At 43.3% G+C, this 20,459-nt stretch overlaps 1 protein-coding gene and 1 pseudogene across 2 annotated transcripts; both read right to left on the bottom strand.

Moving 5' to 3' along the window:
* Nucleotides 1-377: 377 nt before the first annotated feature.
* On the bottom strand, nucleotides 378-16,819 carry LOC108556790 (sodium/calcium exchanger 1). Of its 2 annotated transcripts, none has more exons than XM_017913061.1 (7): nucleotides 14,928-16,819; nucleotides 3,884-3,975; nucleotides 2,340-2,476; nucleotides 2,075-2,273; nucleotides 1,846-2,004; nucleotides 1,020-1,191; nucleotides 378-937 (listed from the first exon to the last, which is right to left on the bottom strand). In XM_017913061.1, the coding sequence occupies exons 1-7, from the start codon at nucleotides 16,541-16,543 to the stop codon at nucleotides 733-735; spliced, it is 2,580 nt and encodes an 859-aa protein (XP_017768550.1). In that variant the 5' UTR covers nucleotides 16,544-16,819; the 3' UTR covers nucleotides 378-732. The 2 variants fall into 2 exon arrangements, with proteins under 2 accessions (XP_017768550.1, XP_017768549.1); XM_017913060.1 differs by having other exon boundaries at nucleotides 2,340-2,485.
* A 967-nt stretch (nucleotides 16,820-17,786) lies between these two features.
* Nucleotides 17,787-20,436, bottom strand: LOC108556791 (annotated as a pseudogene).
* Nucleotides 20,437-20,459: the final 23 nt, after the last annotated feature.

Here is a 20,459-nt window from a genome sequence, read left to right on the forward strand (position 1 = left end):
TCTGCGGTCTCGACGGAGCGCGCGAGCACGGACGGACAAATGAAGAAGCAGCAGAAGATGTTTTCAACAGTGATTCTTCGTTAATCACGTGCGCGCCCTCCCCTCCAACTACTACGGCAATTACACTGCAGATTAAAAACAAAAGACAACTACGGAAATTGAAACAAAAACAAAACTAAAATAAACATAGAAACAATGGACATTTATACAACGACGCCACTTCGCGACCCTAACAACAAATGGAAGAACTTGTTTCCCCTAGTTACTAACAAAACTTAAACAAACGAATAAATAACCCGAACAGAAAAGAAACGAACGAACGAACGAACGAACAACGGCAAAAAAAAAAGACAAATATTACATATACAATTCACTAGATAAATAAATGTATGTGGTGTATGTTTGTATATTAAAACGAAAAGAGAGAAAAGGAAAGAGGAGGTGCTGTGAATGTGTGTTTTTGTTGTATAATTTTGTTTGTTCATAAAGAACGAACGAAAAGTTGCACCGTCCACCACGGAAAGAGATTAAGTACTTTGCAAGTCAAGTAGCAGCAGTAGTAGTAGTAGTAGTAACTGAATGATTTGTATGAGTGAGTGTGTGTGTGTATGTTTTTGTTTCCCCCTAGGGATTCTTTTTTTTCCTTCAGCGTTTCCTTAACTTGCTTCTGCTTCAGCTCTTCTTCTTCTTCTTCTTCATCTTTCGTGTGGGTGGAGGTCGTGTCGACGAGTCTTAGAAGCCCTTGATGACTTTGTACACCTCCAGAGTGGAAAGCAGCAGATAGATGACCCAGAGGGAGAAGAGGAAGGCAGATGTCAGGTACTTCAGACAGGTGGGGCCACCGAGCTCACCGCCCACCACCCTCGCTCGCCTTATGAACAGCACGCAGATGGTGATCACCGCCATCGTGCAGAAGATCGTTACCGAGAACGCCAAACTATTGATGATATGATAATATTCGATGTTTTCAATCAAACGATCAACTGTTATCAGATTCATTTCATCAGATTAAAACTTACTTTCCGGGATCGACCTTGAACGGTCTGCCGTGCGCCGCATGATAGAAGGCTGCTATGGACCAGGCGACTCCGATACCCAAGAAGACGTTCACCGCGTTGCTTCCGGTCACGTTACCGACGCTGGCGTCCGCGTATTTATCCTGGATGGCGGCCACCTTTGATGCAAAAGTATCTGCACGAAAAACAACAATCATCTATCATCTATGCTGAAGAAGCGTTCAGGAGTGAAAGAGAGAGAGTGAGAGAGAGAGAGAGAGAGGAATGGACAGTTTATTTATTTTAAATATTTATGGGCAAAAGTTACGGATCGATGGGGCGCAGAAATGGACGGATACTCATAAATATTTTATATGTTTTTCGGAACCACCCCCCCGATAACCGCGACAGTAGGTAGACGACGACGACGACCACGGGATAGAGAGAGCGAGCAGATAAAAACTATTATGGGTCAAAACTATTATGGAAATAAAAATAAAAGCCCGGATTACAGCACAAATGTAAAATAAATATATAAACAAACAGACAAAAGAGGTCGGATTTATGATCCTCCCAGCAACCGACGCCGCCAACCAGATCACACTTCTCCATCTCATCTACGCCTTCTTTTCATCGCATCGCACCAGTGACGGATTAAGTACATTTTCCTTAGTCCGCTACTGCTTTGACACGACAATGAAATCACTTAGATTGCTGAGATTTAAAAATCGGACGGATGCGCCGGGCAATTGAAACGAACGGTGAATTTGAATTGAAGTGATTGAAGTTTGCCCTGTCCGCTGTCATCGACTCGATGTTATTTGTCTTTTGTTCTACTGTACGATTGTACCTGGTATGCTGGTTCCCAAGGCGACGAACAGGATGGCCGTCACCGAGTCCTTGATGCCGAGGGTCGCGCCGAAATGAGAGGCAACGTCGCCGATGATTGCCGTGACGACACCGATGCAAAGGATGGACACGACGAAGCACAGGTATCCCTTGAACATACCTGAAACGAACGTTCGGTTTATCAGTTCAATAGGAGGATAATGGGGAAAAATTTAAAACTCTCGTCTCACCGGTTGGCGGAACGCAGGCGAACACCAGCTTCCAGAAGAGCGTGACGACGTGCAGGAAATAATCGAAGCAGTTGGGCGCCTTCTCCTCGGAGTCATCGCTCGCACTAACCGTCAACGCCTCCACGAACTGCTCCTTCCACGAATTCGTGCCGATCAGTAGCGAAGCGTTTGCCCTCTGTACCAGCTTATCAACGGTATTCTGTAAAACAAACAAAAAAAAACAATCATCGTCGTTGCAAAGATCATCATCATCTTCGTGGCATACCTTGAACTCTCTGCTCTCGCGTACGCGCAGCTGCGCTTTGGTGATGTCGCCCAACCTGGGTTTACCCAGAATGGCGATCCTCTCCGCTTCTGTGCGGTCCTCCGGCTTCTTCCGTTCGGCAGCCGCCGCTAAACTGGCTATTGCATCTGAACCAAATCACAAATACAAATACACAATCATTAACAATACAAAAATACGTGCAAACATTAAGTGATTTTGTACAGTGTGCAATTGCGTGATAGTTTTTGAATATATGTGTATGTGTGTGTGTGTGTGTGTGTAAGAGAGAGAGAGATAGAGAGAAATTGGCATGCTTAAAAACAAACAAATATATAAGCGGTTGCACAAAGAAGAGAAAAGTTATGCAAAATGCATATAAGATAAGTGATAAAAACAAAAGAAAAGAAAACAAAAAAGAAACACGCAAACATAATCAAATCCCTAACCCGCGATACAGGGTGATTCCCTTTTTTTACACTTCGAATTAAATGGTCTTGGAAACGACGCTTTAATAGAATCACAATTTCCTAGAATCACACTGTACGCAGAGTGGGTGGGAGTCGAGTGCGGCACGCGTTTCAAGTACGTTTCAGAGGGTTTTATTCTGTTTTTCTTTTTTTTTTAAATTTAAATAATCGTGCAAATCTCCGTGACCCACGCAGCGCGCCCTTAATTAATATTGCATATTCCACAACAAAAATAATGCGGGCGCCGCGCGTGTCAGAAGAAAACGAACGTAAACTTTCGACTTGAGTATTAATAATAATCTCTGAAAACTTTCGTGAAACGCAAACCGCACACTTTCCATCGTATTAGATACATTTATATTGATAGCGTTATTTGACGATTAGAAAATCGTTCTCTCGTTGCACACAATATTACGCTACAACTAAAGGTAAACTATAGAACGACAAAAACAAAATAAAGAGAAACAGATTACGGTAACCAGGGAACCCGGACAGCTGTTGCAACACACGTATACAACTATCAATAGTTACGTACGTAGCATAGCAACGGCTGGAAACATCCATTTCAGGATTGGTGAGCGAATGACTCGGACTCAATTATTCACGCGGAATAAAACAAGCGACAGCGGATGCGCCGGGTGACAAACGTAAACATATTTTCCTGCTTCTTTCTTTAATTAAAATTCAATTAGTGCGAATATTTATTTTCTCTAGATTGTTTTTGAGTTCGTATTAGAATGCCTGTTCTGGTTTTTTTTTTTCGTTTACTTACTTCGCATGCAGTGTTGCGGGAAGAGAAGAGGGATGAGGTGTGCACACACAGACAGAGAGGTAGAGAGAGAGACAGATAGAGAGAGAGATATATATGAAAACAAAACAAAAAAAGACAAGAATCAACAAAACAGACACGGATTAATATTCATCTGAAGCGCGTTTATTTGATAATCATCCCACTTCGATCTTCTATAAAATCGCATTACGTAAAATATATATAATAATAATAAAAATAAACAAAACAAAAAAGAACAAAAAAAAACTGAAGATCAACAAATGAAAAGTTTAAATGCGGTTCCTTACCACCAGACATCTGCGGCTCGCCCAGCTCCACGTAGAACAGCACGTCCTTCTCGTAACTATCCTCTTTGATGATCGTAATGAAAATGCTTTTTCTGTAGAAGAAACAAACGTTAAACAATGTACAATATGATAAAACAGAAGATAAAACAAAATGATTGAGGTGAAGTCTGATTTGATTCAACGATTTCGTATCCTATAATTGCGTAACTTAGTCGGAAAGACGAATGGAAAGTACATAAAAAAAATTATAAATAGAAAGAGGTAACGGTATTGGTCAGAAAGAAAGGAAAGAAGGAAGTAAAGAACAAAGGCTAATGGATTTTATTGACGGAGACGGATCGCTAAATTTGTAGCTCAATTTAATCTTTCCTTTTGCCTGCCTGACCTCGACGGACCTCGATCATCCCGTGCACACAAATGTGCACGACGAGATTGAAAAATGTTACCCCCCCACTCTGCCCACCTTTCAATCTGTCAAATTGATCTGCATAAACTGTCAAAGTGACGCGCGTTATGAAAAAAAAAACACAAAATATTGAAAGAAATAACAAAATGTGTATCTTAAAATACATAACATTTACAAAGAGTGGGTGATATTGATGATTGAACGACGTCCATTTCAATATTATTAATTTTTATAATCACTGAAACGACAAAAACCAATGACGTTAGCCCAAAATGTCAAATTTGACGTTTCGATTGACGTTTGGATTTTAATGCAATGCACACTCGATTCGTTAAATCACTATTCAGTGAAACACAATTAAACTGTTTATTGCTTCTTTTGTTTTTTCCCCTTCTCTGCCTTTTTTTTCTCTATTTCACTCTACTGCAGGTTTTTCCTTCCTCCAGTGATTTTCCGTTCTCGGCCACAGTTCAGTGAAGATTTATATGCACGTTTTGCGAAAACACGTCCGTTTATTTTCGCAACCGTGGCCGACACTGCCGCTGCCGCCGCCGCCTCCACCGCACTCTCTCTATTATTTTTCGCAATTGGAAAATTTACTCCAAAGAAAACATTTACACGTATTCCATCTTCCATCGCTTTGGAAGCAAGCAATATCGTGTCTTAGGTCACTTTTAGCCCTCATCGATTCACTCAAATTTCCTGAATAATTTAAAAAAATACAAACATCTACATTTCTCTGCATACAGTTTATCAATCGGCACCTTTCATTAGCGCCACTGATAAAAACCGTTGTTTAGTATTCGAATATGTAGTATAAATATGTGTGGAGAGAAAAAAAGAATCTTTTATTTACATTTTTCCACTTGCTTTATTTACGTTCCCATTTCCGCGTTAAATATCGCAAGAAGAAGAAAAAGAGAGAAAAAACGGAAGAGTTGGAAAAATAAAATAAATAAATCGGATAAATCGGCACACGTCAAAATATTTAAATGATCTCAATGAAAATCGGACGCAATCGGAACGGATAGGCCAACTCTTTTTCCACAAACAATCAAATAACAAAAATTTACACTTTTGATCTTTAATTAGAAGGACCGAACGGAACGGAACAGAACGGATTTCGACCACTAAATAGTAATTAGCTTAATCAATAAATGGCAATTGATATTTAAATGAATGAATCCAGCAGATGGATTCGCTTGATTGCACTTAAAGCGAGCGAGCGAGCGAGTGAGCAATTAGACCGCATTGTTATCGTAAACCCTTTTCGGAAGAAGGGAGACGCAAATTTGGTTGCCTATTGTGTGGTGGCATTATAATATTTCATAATCATCATCATCATCATAATCATCGTTATTTTGCCTGCCTGCAAATAAAATGAGATTCTGTCATTTCAATTCCAATTAATGGACGCAATAAACATGCCAGAACCGTTTATGAAAATTGCGCCGCAATTTCACAAATTAACAAACAAATCGACTTGAACTAAAAAAAAAATGGCAACTTGATCGCAACTGTTGTGTAAAATGAAATAAAATAAAAGCTACATTATGGACAAAATCGTTTTTAATTAAAACTATTAGGATTGTGTTGCTGTTCTGTTCTTCACGTGGATTTCTTTCTTTCTTTCATTTCCGTTCCAAATTCCACGTTTTCTTCTTTTTTTTCGTTTTCTTTCTTTTTATATTCCTCTCGACTTCGCAATTACGGGACGGGATGCGTTAATTAACTTTCGGACACGAATTACCGGGGAAAATATAAGAGGAGGAAATTTTCTGTCCCTGGGGGGGACAAGTTGGATCGTTATCTAATTGCGTTTCCGTGAAAAGAGAAAGAAACTTTATCCGTTTATTTCGGACCCTCTCCCCTGTTGTTGTTGTTTCGTTTTCGTGGCCACCGCCGCAGCAGTAATTCGATTAAGAAAAATCTTATTTCGGCGCCGCGACGCAAGAATCGCATGTTCTTGTCTAGGGAGAAATGGATGGTCCAAGCATCAGCAACATAAAAACTTGATTAATTGAGCGAAAAAAGCCACGCAAAACACAATAAGTTTCCGAGTCTCCGAAAAGTCTCGTTAGTTCGTCTGGTGTTTTGGTGGTGATCGTTAAAAGAGTTTTATAGATCTAGAAATTTTCTAGGAATCGAGCTCACGAATATCACTTAAATTTAGAACGACGAATCGATTCATTCCTTTTTTCTTTTTTTTTTTGCAAAACAATCTTCAGATGACCAACGAAATCGTAAACATTTGAAACATTTTGTTTTCTTTTAAAATGGACACGTGCACGAGCGGCAGAGGCAGCTAGGACGACGAACGACATGTTGACAAATCGATTTGCTTCTAAATAATGTGTTCGATTATTTCGTCCACCGGAGAGAGGAGAACGGCGACGACGACGAACCGGTAAACAAAACAGAACGACGAAGGCGATGCATGTTTCAGGACCGAGAAAAACAAGTGCACACGAACATCTCTCTCTCTCTACACTCATTCCTGCTACACTTTAGCTAAATGGGTTTTTTCTCGCTCTCTCTCTCTCTATGTCTCTCTCATCGAGAGTTCGATAAATATTAAATTAATTGCATCACCTCTCCTCGGAACAGGAAATATTTTCAGTAAAAACACTTTAGGAAACGGGCGGGAGAAGAAGAGGAGTGCAATCATTAATAAGTGTGTAATAAGCTGCTGCTGCTGCTGCATATGCATATGCAAGAGTCGATAAATGATTCATAAAATAAGTTATCGGTTCTCCAAAACTTGGCACAGACTTACCGCAATCACCAATCATAACTTATTATCATTACTCAAGTAATGCAAGTATTTTACAACAACTTTTTGTTTCGTTTTTGCCATCAGTAAAATGAAAACTTTTTGCATTTTGCAGCAGCAGCGCACAATATTGATTGGATTAGTTCTTAATCTTTATCGGTCCGTATTTTTGCTGTATCGACGGAACACGCGAACCAAAATTATTGTGCTGCTAGAGATTTTAAGTCACGTCATACATTCGGAATCGATATATATGTATATATATGAACACTAAAAGTATATGCGATGCACGAGTCGCCTCTTCATAGATCTCAAAACGGCTTCGGCTTCTTGCAGCGTTCTGTCTTGAATTCGAAATTTCGAAGAGAACAGTAGAAGAAAGACGAAAAATATATATTCAGAAACAAATGAGAAATAAGATGCAAATTGCCGTCCATCCGTATCCTTGGCAACACGAGCACGAGCCTACTAGAGATACGAGATACTTGGTACAACAGGCACGCCGCCGCCGCCGTCACCATCCCAACCCACTACGATCATTCCATTATGTTAATCGCCTGGAAAACATCTCCAAACGGTAAAGACGGACTATCGTCGATTGTTGTTGTTGCTGCTGTTGTACACACGTATAATTTCCGCTTCTCCGGAAAATATGAATTTATTTTCGTTCCGTAAAAGCTTCTTCAACTCGGCGTCGCGACGGCTCCGAATTTATGGCACCATTAATTAAGAGTGCCCTTCCCTTCCCATCCCATTCCCATTTTATCATTCTTTGTGGGGAAGGAAGAGGAGGGTACGTGCTTTGTGGCCATCTCATCCGCAACCACTACTACTACTACCACCAACACCACCGCCAAGCCGATCCTTCTTTTCGACGATCTCGAAAGAAACCAGGTCATGACAACAACAACAACAACGACTACAAAAAAATGCTCAAGATAATCAATATTTATGCAATAATATTGATTATCTTATTTGCACGATTGAATTGAGTTCTTCGAAAACTTTTGTCATCTGCTGCAGCCGTCTAGATTTACGTGTAAACTTTTTCGATTTATTGTTCGTTAACGGAAGAAGTGAAGTGAAGAGAAGAGATGATGGTATTAATCTTCCTTGCACTGAATAGGAAATGCACGGATCTGAATCGGAACAAAAGGGATGCACCCGTGATCTCGGTGAAAAGCGATTTCCAATTCGATTCAGGCGATTCCGAATAATCGCCGGAATCAATTTCACTCTCTTTGCGAGCGGCGAAAAGAGTCGCGCACGATATAAAGAGAGGATGATATAAAATAGAGAGTAGTGAAGCACTTTTAACGATGCGATTGATGGCAAACCTAAACCACGACCATCATCTCTTTCACTCCCACTTGCGTCGTTTTCTTTCTTTTGCACATACTTTTGGCAGATAGACACATCCCCGGCATGGCATGGTTTGTGGAGGGATTTGTGCAAGAATCGATTCACTCTTTGTGTATCATCCATATGTATATGTGTGTTTGTGTGTTTGCGAGCGAGAGAAGCATTTTAATGGACATTCGGCCGCCGCCGCCGCCACCGCCGAGCCGCCCGCCCCTCACGCAAATATCCGACGTCGCCGACGCCCCCCCGCCCGCTTCAGTAGCAACACATATAAAATCCCCCCTAATCTAGACGACCTCGACTCACGTCTTCGCATAAACAAATGCGATTCAATTACGCAACTGTAATATCAGATCGAAGTAGATTCGATCTTGGGATACAATATTCATTTACAACGACCTCTTTTTTTTTCTTGCTTCTTCCGAATTAAGACTTAATCCAATATAACAACAACAACACGATAAACAATATTTATTAGAAGATTTAGTAAGTGTTTTCACATTTCATTGATTTTCTCGGAAACTATAATAGATAATTCTCTCAGATGTGTACGAAAAAATCCTTTCAATAAGTTCACAATTGTGATGAAATATGTACACGTCACACGACGTTTGGCTTGATGGCCTATTTATTTTAGTTTCATTAATAACCATCGGGCTCAGCTCTTCACACATCAGGGCAATCCAACAGGACAAGTCATCTCTTTCTATTTACCGTAAAGTTTTTTCTTTTTTTTTTGTTGTTTTGATCAGGTTCTCGACTTTTCCTTGGACGTTGAAAGACATGCCAAACATACGTGTATAAAACACGCACACGCACGCACTCATCTCAGCAAGCAACTTAATGAAGAAAATCACCTTTATTTTTAGCGAACCTAAATAAATAGTCTAATTAGACTGTTCAATGAAACGACCGAGAAAACACAACTATTTCTTACGTGATTTCGAAGCATTCATCGTTGATGTCCCGGCGTTTCGAGAAAGGAAACCGTTTCTGACCGGATGCGCAATCGAGAGAGCGGCTTTTAGCTGCCTGGATGAAACCAATTAGTTTTTACTGGAAAATAGAGAGAGAAAGAGAAAAACAAATACCTGGAGAGGGATAGGAAGGAATTGCAATAAAATGGATGATGGAATTAACTCGAGAGAGAGAGAAGTTAAACTTGATGCGAACATCGCGTGTGCTGTGCCACCTTTCGAAAACCCAAAGGCTTTCAACTGTTTTCCCGTTTTCTCTCAACTCGTTTCGAAAAAAAAAAAAAAGAAATCACACATTTCCCGAGCAAATTGTGCGTGTGTGTGTGTGTGAGAAAGAGAGAGGGCAAGAAAAACAAATGATAGAATTTCACCTAATTTTTATACACATACAAACACACATATATACAGAGTGTGAGTGAGATTATGAAATTAAGTAGCGGTCTATTAATATTGGGAACAAAATAAGTCGCTATTTTTAACGTCGAGCTCTCCAACAAACATTTCACAAAATACACACTCTCTTACACACACACGTACACGTATGAATTTTCTTACACGTCATCTGAATGGTAATGAAAAAAAATTTAAAAAAATAATGTAAAGTAATTTTCAATCGCTTTTCGATTCTGACTAATGATTCATTCTAGCTTTCTTCTTCTTCTTCTTTTTTTAACCAACAACAGAAAAATCCAAGAAAGGTGACGTTATTTGCGGTTTAATTGGTTGAACAGAGAAGGAGGTGGAGGATGTATATCAATCGCAATTATCACCGGAAAATGGGTGTCGTTCGTGTGTGTGCTTGTGTGTGTGTGTAATACGTATATATATACAATGATTAATCTAAATATACAAACACAACACGTGCGCGTAGTGTTCGGAACCCCGTGGGGTGCGTTCAATTTTAATTAGCTTCCATAATCGTAAACTTTCCTGTTATACACACACGCAAACGAACCGATGATGATGGACGATGATGATAATCATATTACAGCCTCCTCCTCCTCCTCTTCCTGGATGTGCTGGATGTGCAAAATACCTTTACACAAATTACTTAAAACATTGTTACAACACACACACAAAGCCAGTATACACACCCTTATAATTCATCTGTAAATACACATCAATGAAAACACAAAAACGTATTTTCAAATCTCTCCAATTTTATTTTCCATTTCTTTTCTTTTTTTTTTTACAAGAATGTCATGTATGTAAATGTTTGGCGGTGAAGGGAGCTTGCGTACGTCCGCGTAAAACGGCCTCTGCTGTCCGTACATTCACATATACATACACACATTCATCCATATGCACAAACCATCTATTTTGAGAGGTGGCCAAGAGGAGGAGGAGTAGGAGGAGGAGGATATATTAAATACAAATATCGTATGTTCGTGCTTCCCCGGAAAAAGGAAAGAGTCTGGCTCGCCGTCTGCCTTTTATACCTTTTGATTGCATGTGCACGTACGGAAATACGGAAAGATAAGGCACTCTGGATTTCAATTTGGCAGATTTAATGCAAACCCTCTTAACGACCCCGGCGATTGGAGGGTGGTGATGGTGGTGGTGAAACGCCTGGGGAGAGTTCGTGGAACCGAATTTAGGGCTTAATTTATTTCCGGCAATTACGAAATTAATTACGACGGTCCACGACGATAATTATTTATTATTATACTGCAAGAGCAAGAGCACACATAACCGTCTCAAAGGACTAGCAGGTCATTAATCGCAGCGCTGAGAACGACTTGTTACCACCGTGTGTTGCTTAACTTTTGCAAAACCGACAAAACCTCGAAGAAAAGTAGATGTCGGGAAGAATCTCTTGTTTGTTATCACTTTTCAAATTGATCAAAACAACAATAAGAATTAACGAAATCATTAAAAAGTTGTACGAAAGACAAACCAATAATGTAAATTCCATTAGTCTAATTGGAGGTATTTCCATTTACCAATTGGTTGAAATACAAAGAGGAAGAGAGAGAGATAAAGAGGTAAAAGTAAATACAATTCAATGTATAGATAAATAATGAAAAAGAGAAAAAGAGTGCGGTGCACTCAGGAAAATTAATTTCAATCTGGATTAGTATTTTCTTGTTAATTTATTATAACCAACAAGTACTACAGATGGTTGTCGTTCACAATGGCATAATGTTGTTAGGATGAGATTTCTGCTTAACTGGTAGTGTATGTATGTGCAAGACAGAGATGGATAGATGGCTTTTGCAGATTGAAGCAAATGAGATTTGCGTGCGTAACGAGTGCACTAGGGACACGGACGGACGGCAACAAGCAGAGAGAGAGATGAGGTTGTTTTGTTTTATAGTGTTGTGTGTGAATCGGATATGCGGTGCAATGTAAATTCTACGACCGCGCTCCGAAATCCTCCCCCAACGCAACAGCAATGCGATGCGAAATTAGAGCGATCCACGACAACTACTAACCACCATCCACAACCATCCATCCCAACGAAAATTGCAATTATCTAACGACTACGCACACAACAACCGTAGAGATAAAGGAGAGAGAGATAGAGAGTTGATAATGAATACTGCAAATATCCAGATAGCGGCCAACCCCAAATTGATCCCTTAATGCCTTAATGTGACAGACAATGTGGCCGGACATTAAATAAAGCGTGATTTCCGGTGCTAGCCCTGGCACAATACGCGCGTGTCAACAGTTCAAATGCTGCCGTTCCCAATCACCGATAAATGGATTTATTGTAATCAGTAGGGATTACGCACGGAAGATGGACAGATAGATATGAAAGGATGAATGAAACCGTATAAATGCGGGCGAGGGCACAAAAACCATCGTCGTCGTCATTTCTTCATCCAAACGAAAATCGCAATCGCAAATTCAAATCCAACTCTCGTTCTCGAATAAAACTATTTTCGTTCGACCTGTGCTGCTTCGTCGATCCGTGTACTTTTTCTTACTCCTCCTCCTCCTTCTCCTCCTCGTTCTCGCTTTGTGTAAATTTTACGGTGTTTAGAAATTCGTTTAAGATGGACGGACGGACGGAGCGCGTGTTTTTCGAAGTCGTCCTGTGCGTCAAAGGCGGCGGCGGCGGCGGTGGCGGATAAATAAACACGGCCGCCCGGGGCAGTGAAAATGGGGCTCTTTTGCAAAATTAACGTCGAGCACAAAGGAAAGGCCTAACATCATCAAACATCATCAGACAGACAGACAACCAACCAACCAACAGACACACGTTGTTTACGATGGTCGAAAAGAATAAAATTAGAACAGAGCACAGAGTACAAAGGAGAAAAAGGAAAGAAGGAAAATGTTTTACGAGGTGTTTAATGAAAACCTATAGCAAAGAGACGAGCGGAACTCAACTCTACTCATCACGATGTTAAGCAACAACGAGATTTACTACATCCCGAGACAGAGTTAATAAAGATCACCAAATAATCATCATGCCTCGTTTAATAGCATCATCAATGATGCCGATTTAAAAAGTACTATTTCGGTGGATGCGCCGGGTACAATATCGAGTTAGATTCTCTCTATTCAATTACAAATGAATTAATGCTTTACTGTTGCTTTCTTTCTCTCTATATCGCATACGTACGAGTAGTTATGTATGTGTGTGTGTGTATAATATAGCGGAGAAGCGCGGCTAATTGCCTTGAATGTTTAAAATAGTGTGTTTCGGTTTATTTTCTGCGCGCCGCCGCGCCACGATATTTATAAATTTCAAAACGGGCTAACTAAGATTTTTACGCGAATATAAATAGTCACACACACACACACACAGTCGCAAGTGACAGGTGTGTCCACCGCCACCGCCAGGACATCTTTTTCCTATATGTGCCATCGCCAACACAACATCATCCACAAAAACGACAACTCGACGTTGATGTTGTTGTTGTTGTTTGTTGGTGATTTCCGTTTCGACCATCTCTTTTCTCTTTTCTTTTATTTTCAACCTTGCGCCGATTCTGACTATTCTTGTCCTCGAAACAAAAGATGTAAGATCTCCTCCTCAAGGTTCTGATGTTGTTCCTCATTTAATCATTTTTAGGCCGTTTTGCCAACTTTTGTAGTTGCCGACAACGACTGCTGCTGCTGTTGCTGCTGAATGAATGCGTGTGTACCGCCATCGTAAATATTATTCTACAAGTTTCAAAATACCTCTCTCCTCCTCCTCCTCATCCTCCTTCCTTCTCCACCTCATTCGAATAAAACACGAAATTCCTCGGGCTGATCCTAATTTCGTTTCTATCGTCAACTATCGTCGACCCGTCCAAGTTTATTCTCAAATCTACACACCTCCACACCTTCCCTTTGATATACCGACCGACCGACCGACCGACCAACAAAAAGCGAAGAAGGAAAAGGAAACAAAAAATAAACGAAACGACCTCGATGGAATAGACGTCGTTCTCAATTGTTTGGACAAAAGTATTATTTTCGGGCCAGACCGAGCCGGGCAATTAAAACGGGTAACGCGATCTTGCAAATTGACTCATCCATCCGACGACGACAACGCCGCCGCCTCCGAAACCAACCGCTAAATTTATAATTCTCGGGTAAAAGCGGCATCAAACTAAATACAACACGCACGAACGCACGCATTCACGCACAAATAACAATGTTTTATAACGTAAACGTACGTATTTTCAATGTAAGATATGTTTTTTTTTGTACATCTAGAGCGAGGCAACCGTCATTTCCAATTAAGTTGTTCCCGTATACATTCGGAACTAATTTTGCCAAACTACTGCTACTACAACTAGCTAATCAAATTTAAATCACGTTCCGTCCGTCCGTCCGTCCATCCACATGTGCGAGTAAAAAAGAAGCTTCGAGGATCGTTCAAATAATTATCTAACTCTCTTATATGTTCATATGAACATACATCATCATCCTATTAGTCGGTATCGAAATACGTGAGCAATAAAGTTTCGAAATAAGCATAATTAATTGAATAGACTGCGAGAATCTGGTTTTATTCATTTTGAATGGCTGCCAACCTACCAACCAACCAACCGATTTGATTTTTACTAAAACAAACAACACACACATACATACATATTATATTTAAAACAAACTAAGCATCATCATCATCATCATCATCATAGTAGCATTAAATCATCAAAGAAAAGTGAGCTAAATGTTATTCCGTAAATAAAGCAAAGCAAGTGAATTAAGATGAAATAATATTTGCTATGATAAAAAGGCGATAATATTCTAATACGTTACACTAGGTGCAAAATTATTATATGCACATCATCATTGAGAATCCATCCACTATCCAAAATTGAAATTTAAATTCCAGTTATTGTTGTTTTAATAATAATAATTTCGGAATAAAGCATAAGCTAGTCTCCGGTCGTTTGATCGTAGTCGACGGCGGCGGCGGCGACTTGGATAAAAATTGGAAATGATTTATGTGCGAGACGCGAACAGACGACGACGACATAGTCTGCACTTTTCTGGACGACGTCCAAAACGGCCGCACGAGATTTCGATAAAATAAACAGAATAAACAGCGAAAGAGACAAGGGACAATGGACTCACTCTGATTCATTGTTCTCGAAGATGAGATGACCTTCGGTCTGCTCGTACTCTTTGCCGTTCTTGGCGGTGCCGTCTTGCGTCCAGTAGGGTATGATGACACGACCTCGGGCACCGGAGCACCGCTGCACGGCCAACTCGTACGTGCCGACACTCTCGACGAGCTCGTAATCGCGCTGAGCGAATTTGAAGACACCGCCGTGATCGTCGTCAAGGATGACGACGGTCGCGAGGGTCGGCGAACCGAGCGAATTGGCCGGCTGCGATCCCTTCAACCGCACGTAAAAGTGCTCGTCCGCCTCGAAGACGTCGTCGTCGATGACCTCGAGCGTGAGCCGTTTCTCCTTGTCGCCAGGTCCGAAGTGCAGCGTCCCTTTGGCGGCGACGTAATCGCTGCCCGCCGTCGCTGTTCCATCCTCCGTGCAGTACTCGACGGCGAGCGGTGCGTCCAGATCACCGGACCGAGCGACACGCACGTCGAAGCGGCCGCAACTCTCGAGCACGGTGTAGGTGGCCGGCTCGAAGTATACTCGACAGCCGGACGGCACGAACTCGGCGACACCGGACTCGCGTCTCAGCTCTGCCTTGACCTCGCTCAGATCGCTCTGCGCCCTCTCCGATATCCTTTTCAGCAGATCACCGCTGCCCATCAGCTTCCTGGTCGCCTGGATCCGATAGAAGGCGCGCGATTTCGGTCCCCTGTTCAGCAGCAGCTCGTGCGCCATCCTCTCGAGCGACTCCAGATCGCAGGACGGATGTTGGCCTCGCAATTGCTTCAGCGTCACGATGTACTCTTGCTTGATCTCCTCGTGCACGTCGTCGTAACCCATCAGGTGATCGGTGTTGCCCATCTCGAGGGCCTCCGCCTGCACGATGACACCGCGTGCGTTCATCCTGTAGTCCTTCCGCACGTACTTGTACATCCGGCGATCAGCTGCGTACGCCGTCAACACCGTCGCCGGAAAGAAGAGGAAGGTCAGTACGCTCTCCCAGATCTCGACGACGTTCGGCGAGATGACGGCCAATATAAGGTAGAGCCACACGTACGCGAATACTGACCACGTAGCCGTCACGAAGAACACTCGAAGATGCTTGATCTTTCGTACCTCACCATTGGGTATGACCGAGACGCAGAGCGCAATGATCACGAACAGATTGTAGGCTGCGGAGCCGACGATGGTGCCAGGTCCCAGGTCGCCTGCCTCAAAGTCCTTTGCCCAGATCTCGATGACGGAGAGGAGGATTTCGGGAGCGCTCGACCCCAAAGCCATCAGCGTAAGATTTGCCACCGTCTCGTTCCACACGCGCACGACGACGATTTGCCGGTCGCCGTTGCTCTTTCGCACCGCCACCTCCTTCTCCTGGGATGTGATCACTTCTATAGCCGCCATGAAGCGGTCCGATATGATGGAGACGCCGATGAAGAGGTAGACCAGCGCGAAGAAATAAACCGATCCTCGACAGATCTTCTCGAACACGGACACATCCACGAGCGGTGTCCAGCATGGAAGCATCAGACCATTGCTGCAATTGATGGACAGGATTCCATCTTCTACAACACGACCTCCTCCTCCTCCTCCGTTCGCGGACACGGTTGCGTTGCTGCCGACGATCTCCATGTCTATATTTCCTTACTTCTGTTCCGAACCTACGTCTCTCTCTCTGTCTGTCTGTCTTTCTGGTTAACGACACGGACGACCTGCAGATCTCTCGTGTATGTTGATGTTGTTACTACCTCTTCGAGGCTAAGGAAACAGCAGCGACATGCCGCACGCACTCGCACGCACTTCGCACTGGCGCCGGGGCGGAACTGGCGGCCAAACCCCCCTTTCGGTGTTGTCGGCCCGTGGGCGTCTTGCGTGCGCAAGTATCGCGCGCGGTACACTTACACACACACACACACATACACCTCTGTCGCCGCCACCGCCGTTCGGAAGCCTCGGCCCCGGATGGAGGCGGCAACGACGACGACTACCAAGACGATGACAAGCACTCGCTCACCTCGCTTCTCTTCGCAAAGACCGACCTCAGCAACGCGCGCGAGACTTGCAATTCAACTTACATAATGGAAACATTGCTCACTTGTTACCACGTACTTTTCGTATGTATGTAACTAGAATTTCAAAGAAAAAGATGAATAATAATCTTATCAGACAGAAAAAACTACTAGTATATATGTTTGTATTTGAAAGGGAAAGACAGTGTGTCATCTGTTAGTTTATCGAAAGTCAGAGAATTCAATTGAATTTCATCATTATCATCAACGTCATCGCTATCATTGTCGATTGATTCGAATACTCGGAAAGAAACTGTGTTACGCATAAATTCAGTTAATTATGGGCAGCAACAAGGAAATTTGCAGTCAGATGGAAAGGATATTTTATCCGATGCATATTTTTGGAGTCGCGCGCTATTCGTAAACGTAAACCAATTACTACTATTGCAAGTGTATGTTTGTTTGTATGTATGTAAGAGTCACGGAAATGAATCGCAATTAAAACTGCACCGCCTTTATTTAACGAGCCGCCTTTCATTCTGGAGCCAAATTTAAATTTGCTGCATACCACACACATGCGTGCGTCCATCCGCTTATGCATGATTTATTTGTTCTTGTTGTTGTTTTTTTCACAAAAATACTTATTAATGCAAAGTCTACGTTTCCATCGACCCTACACCAATTATGTAACAACGATGTACATTAGATCGCACAGCGTGCACGTACGTATTCTTTGATATGCAATTGGCGAATGCTGAAAGTAAGTTGGTTTGCCTATCACTCATCATCGGGCACCGTTTTCGATTTGTGTGGCATGTAAGATGCGCATGAGGTGAATATTATTTTGAGAAATTAATTGGTGGTACTCACTCGGTATCGTTGTTTTCAAAGATCAACTCTCCCTCGACGTACTCGTACTCTTTGCCGGCTTTGGCGGTGCCGTCGACGGTGCAATAGGGTATGATGACTTGACCTCTGCCGCCCGACGTCCTCTTCACGGACAACTCGTAGCTGCCGACGCTCTCGATGAGTTCGTAGTCGCGTTGCTGGAATTTGAAGCAGCCCGCTTGATCATCGTCCAGGATGAAGACGGTCGCGACCGAAGAGTCGCCGTTCTTTTTCTTCAGTCGCACGTAGAAATACTCGTCCGCTTCGAACACCTCGTCGTCGATGATCTCGATGGAGATGGTCTTGCGGTTGTCACCGGCTGCGAAGCGGACGCTGCCTTTGGCACGGACGTAATCGTTGCCCGCAATCGCGGTCCCATCCTCCGTGCAATATTCGACCTCGACTTCGTCGTCGATGTTGCAGGTGCGCTCTAGCGTGACGACGCAGCTGCCGCAGTTCTCGAGCACCGTGTAAGTGGACGGTTCGAAACGGATCGAATCCAAGCCTCTGTCGCCGCCGCCGCCGCCACCACCACCACCTTTTCGAAAGGCGGCCGACTCCTGCAGATACTCGACCTGGATGTCGTCCATGGCCTGTCTGGAGGTACGCTTGAAGATGTCGGCGCTACCGCGGAGGGTGCGCGTTGCCTGCATGCGATAAAAGGCGCGCGATCGGTGACGTTTGCTCAGCAGGAGATTCTCGTGGGCCATCCGCTCGAGTGTTTGGACGTCGGCGGTCGGATGATCGACGCGCAGACTTTTCAGCGTGTCCAGAAACCTTTGACGTAGATCGAGATCAGCGGACTCGGCGAAGGCGCCGCTCTCGACGATGATGCCGCGCGCGTTCACGCGGTAACTCTTCCTGATGAACTTGTACAACCTCCTGTCCGCAATGTACGCCGTCAACACGGTTATTGGGAAGAAGAGAAAGGTCAGCACGCTCTCCCAGATCTCGACGACGCCCGGCGAGAAGACGGCGAGGATCAGGTAGAGCCACACGTACGCGAATACTGACCACGTAGCCGTCACGAAGAACACGCGCAGATGCTTGATTTTTCGCACCTCTCCGTTGGGAATGACCGAGACGCAGATGGATATGATGACGAAGAGGTTGAAGGCTGCAGAGCCGACGATGGTGCCAGGTCCCAGGTCGCCTGCCTCAAAGTCCTTCGCCCAGATCTCGATGACGGAGAGGAGGATTTCGGGAGCGCTGGAGCCGAGCGCGAGTAGCGTCAGATTTGCGACGGTCTCGTTCCACACGCGCACCACCACGATGTGCTTATCGCCGTTGGCCTTCTTCACGCCGACCTCCTTCTCCTGCGACGTGATCACCTCGACGGCCGCCATGAAACGATCCGAGATTATGGAGACGCCGATGAAGAGGTAAGCCATAACCACGAAGTAGACGCAGCCACGCGTCGCCTTCTCCAGCGTGCTCACACCTAGCAAAGGTCTCCAGCACGGCACCAAAAGTCCATCGTTGCACACTATGATGCTGCTGCTGCTGCTGCCCGACACACTATCGTTTTGATTCGATGATGCCATATTCTCCCTTATTGCCCGAATTCCGATGTTGCTGCTGCTGCTGCCACCACAGCAGGAATATTTCTTTCTCTTTCGTGTTAGGTATAGATATATTTCGAGTGCTTACGTAATCTAATTAAAAGTTATCCAATATAATTGCACTGCTAGAACTAACCGCGCAGCTAGCAAGCAACGAACACACACACACACACAGTAGACAGGAAACGCAACTTGCAAATATTTGTTTGCGTGCGAACGCACCGGACCAAGTTTTGCAAATGTAACAATTTTGGTGTAATACCTACCTACCTACCTATAGCAGACACTCGTGCACGCACACTATCCACCACTACCGACCATTTAGGTTTCAGCTTTTAATACTTCGTACATGTATTATAATAAAACGTATAGGAGAGAAGCGGATAGAATGAGTGTATGTGAGTGAGAATGAGAGAGAGAGGACGCGCGCGAAAAAGATAATCCTCTCTCTCTGTCTCTCTTCTTCCCTCCCTGCCACACTGCTCCTCTTTAAAAATAAATCAATCGATGATCGACCCGGAGAGGAAGGAGCCGTGTCCGACCTTTATGCACAAGTCTCTGCTCGTCTCGTCCTATCGTCCTGTCCTGTCCTCTGTATGCGAGCCATCTCCGACCCTCACCAATCAACCAAACACAACGCCCCCAAAACAGCAACAATCCATCACTTTTTCAATGTACACACACACACACAGATTCAATTTGATTCACGATTTAATTATATGAACAAAGGCACGTGCGAAAAGTGATTAATGAGATAAGCGTGCACGAAGAAATTAGATCGACTAGCTGCTGCTGCTGCTACTACTGCTGGCTTATACACAAACACACATAGACGCGTGCTTAATTATATATGCAAGTGAATGTGTGTGTGGGTTGACTAAAAGATGTTGATTATGACTAAAACTGATTGCGATACTACATAGAATGGTACAGTGGGAGAGAGAAAAGGCAGACTCAATCGACGCTAATTATAATTAAAGCTGGTGGTCCACCACCACCATCACCACCATTTCGCCGAACCGCGATATTCAATTCTTCGAATGTTATTCTCGTTTCATTTCTTTCCCATAACAACAACAATAATAATCA

The sequence above is a fragment of the Nicrophorus vespilloides genome, unplaced genomic scaffold (assembly GCF_001412225.1).
Source record: "Nicrophorus vespilloides isolate i.1.1-1 unplaced genomic scaffold, Nicve_v1.0, whole genome shotgun sequence".
NCBI classification, from domain to species: domain Eukaryota; kingdom Metazoa; phylum Arthropoda; class Insecta; order Coleoptera; family Silphidae; genus Nicrophorus; species Nicrophorus vespilloides.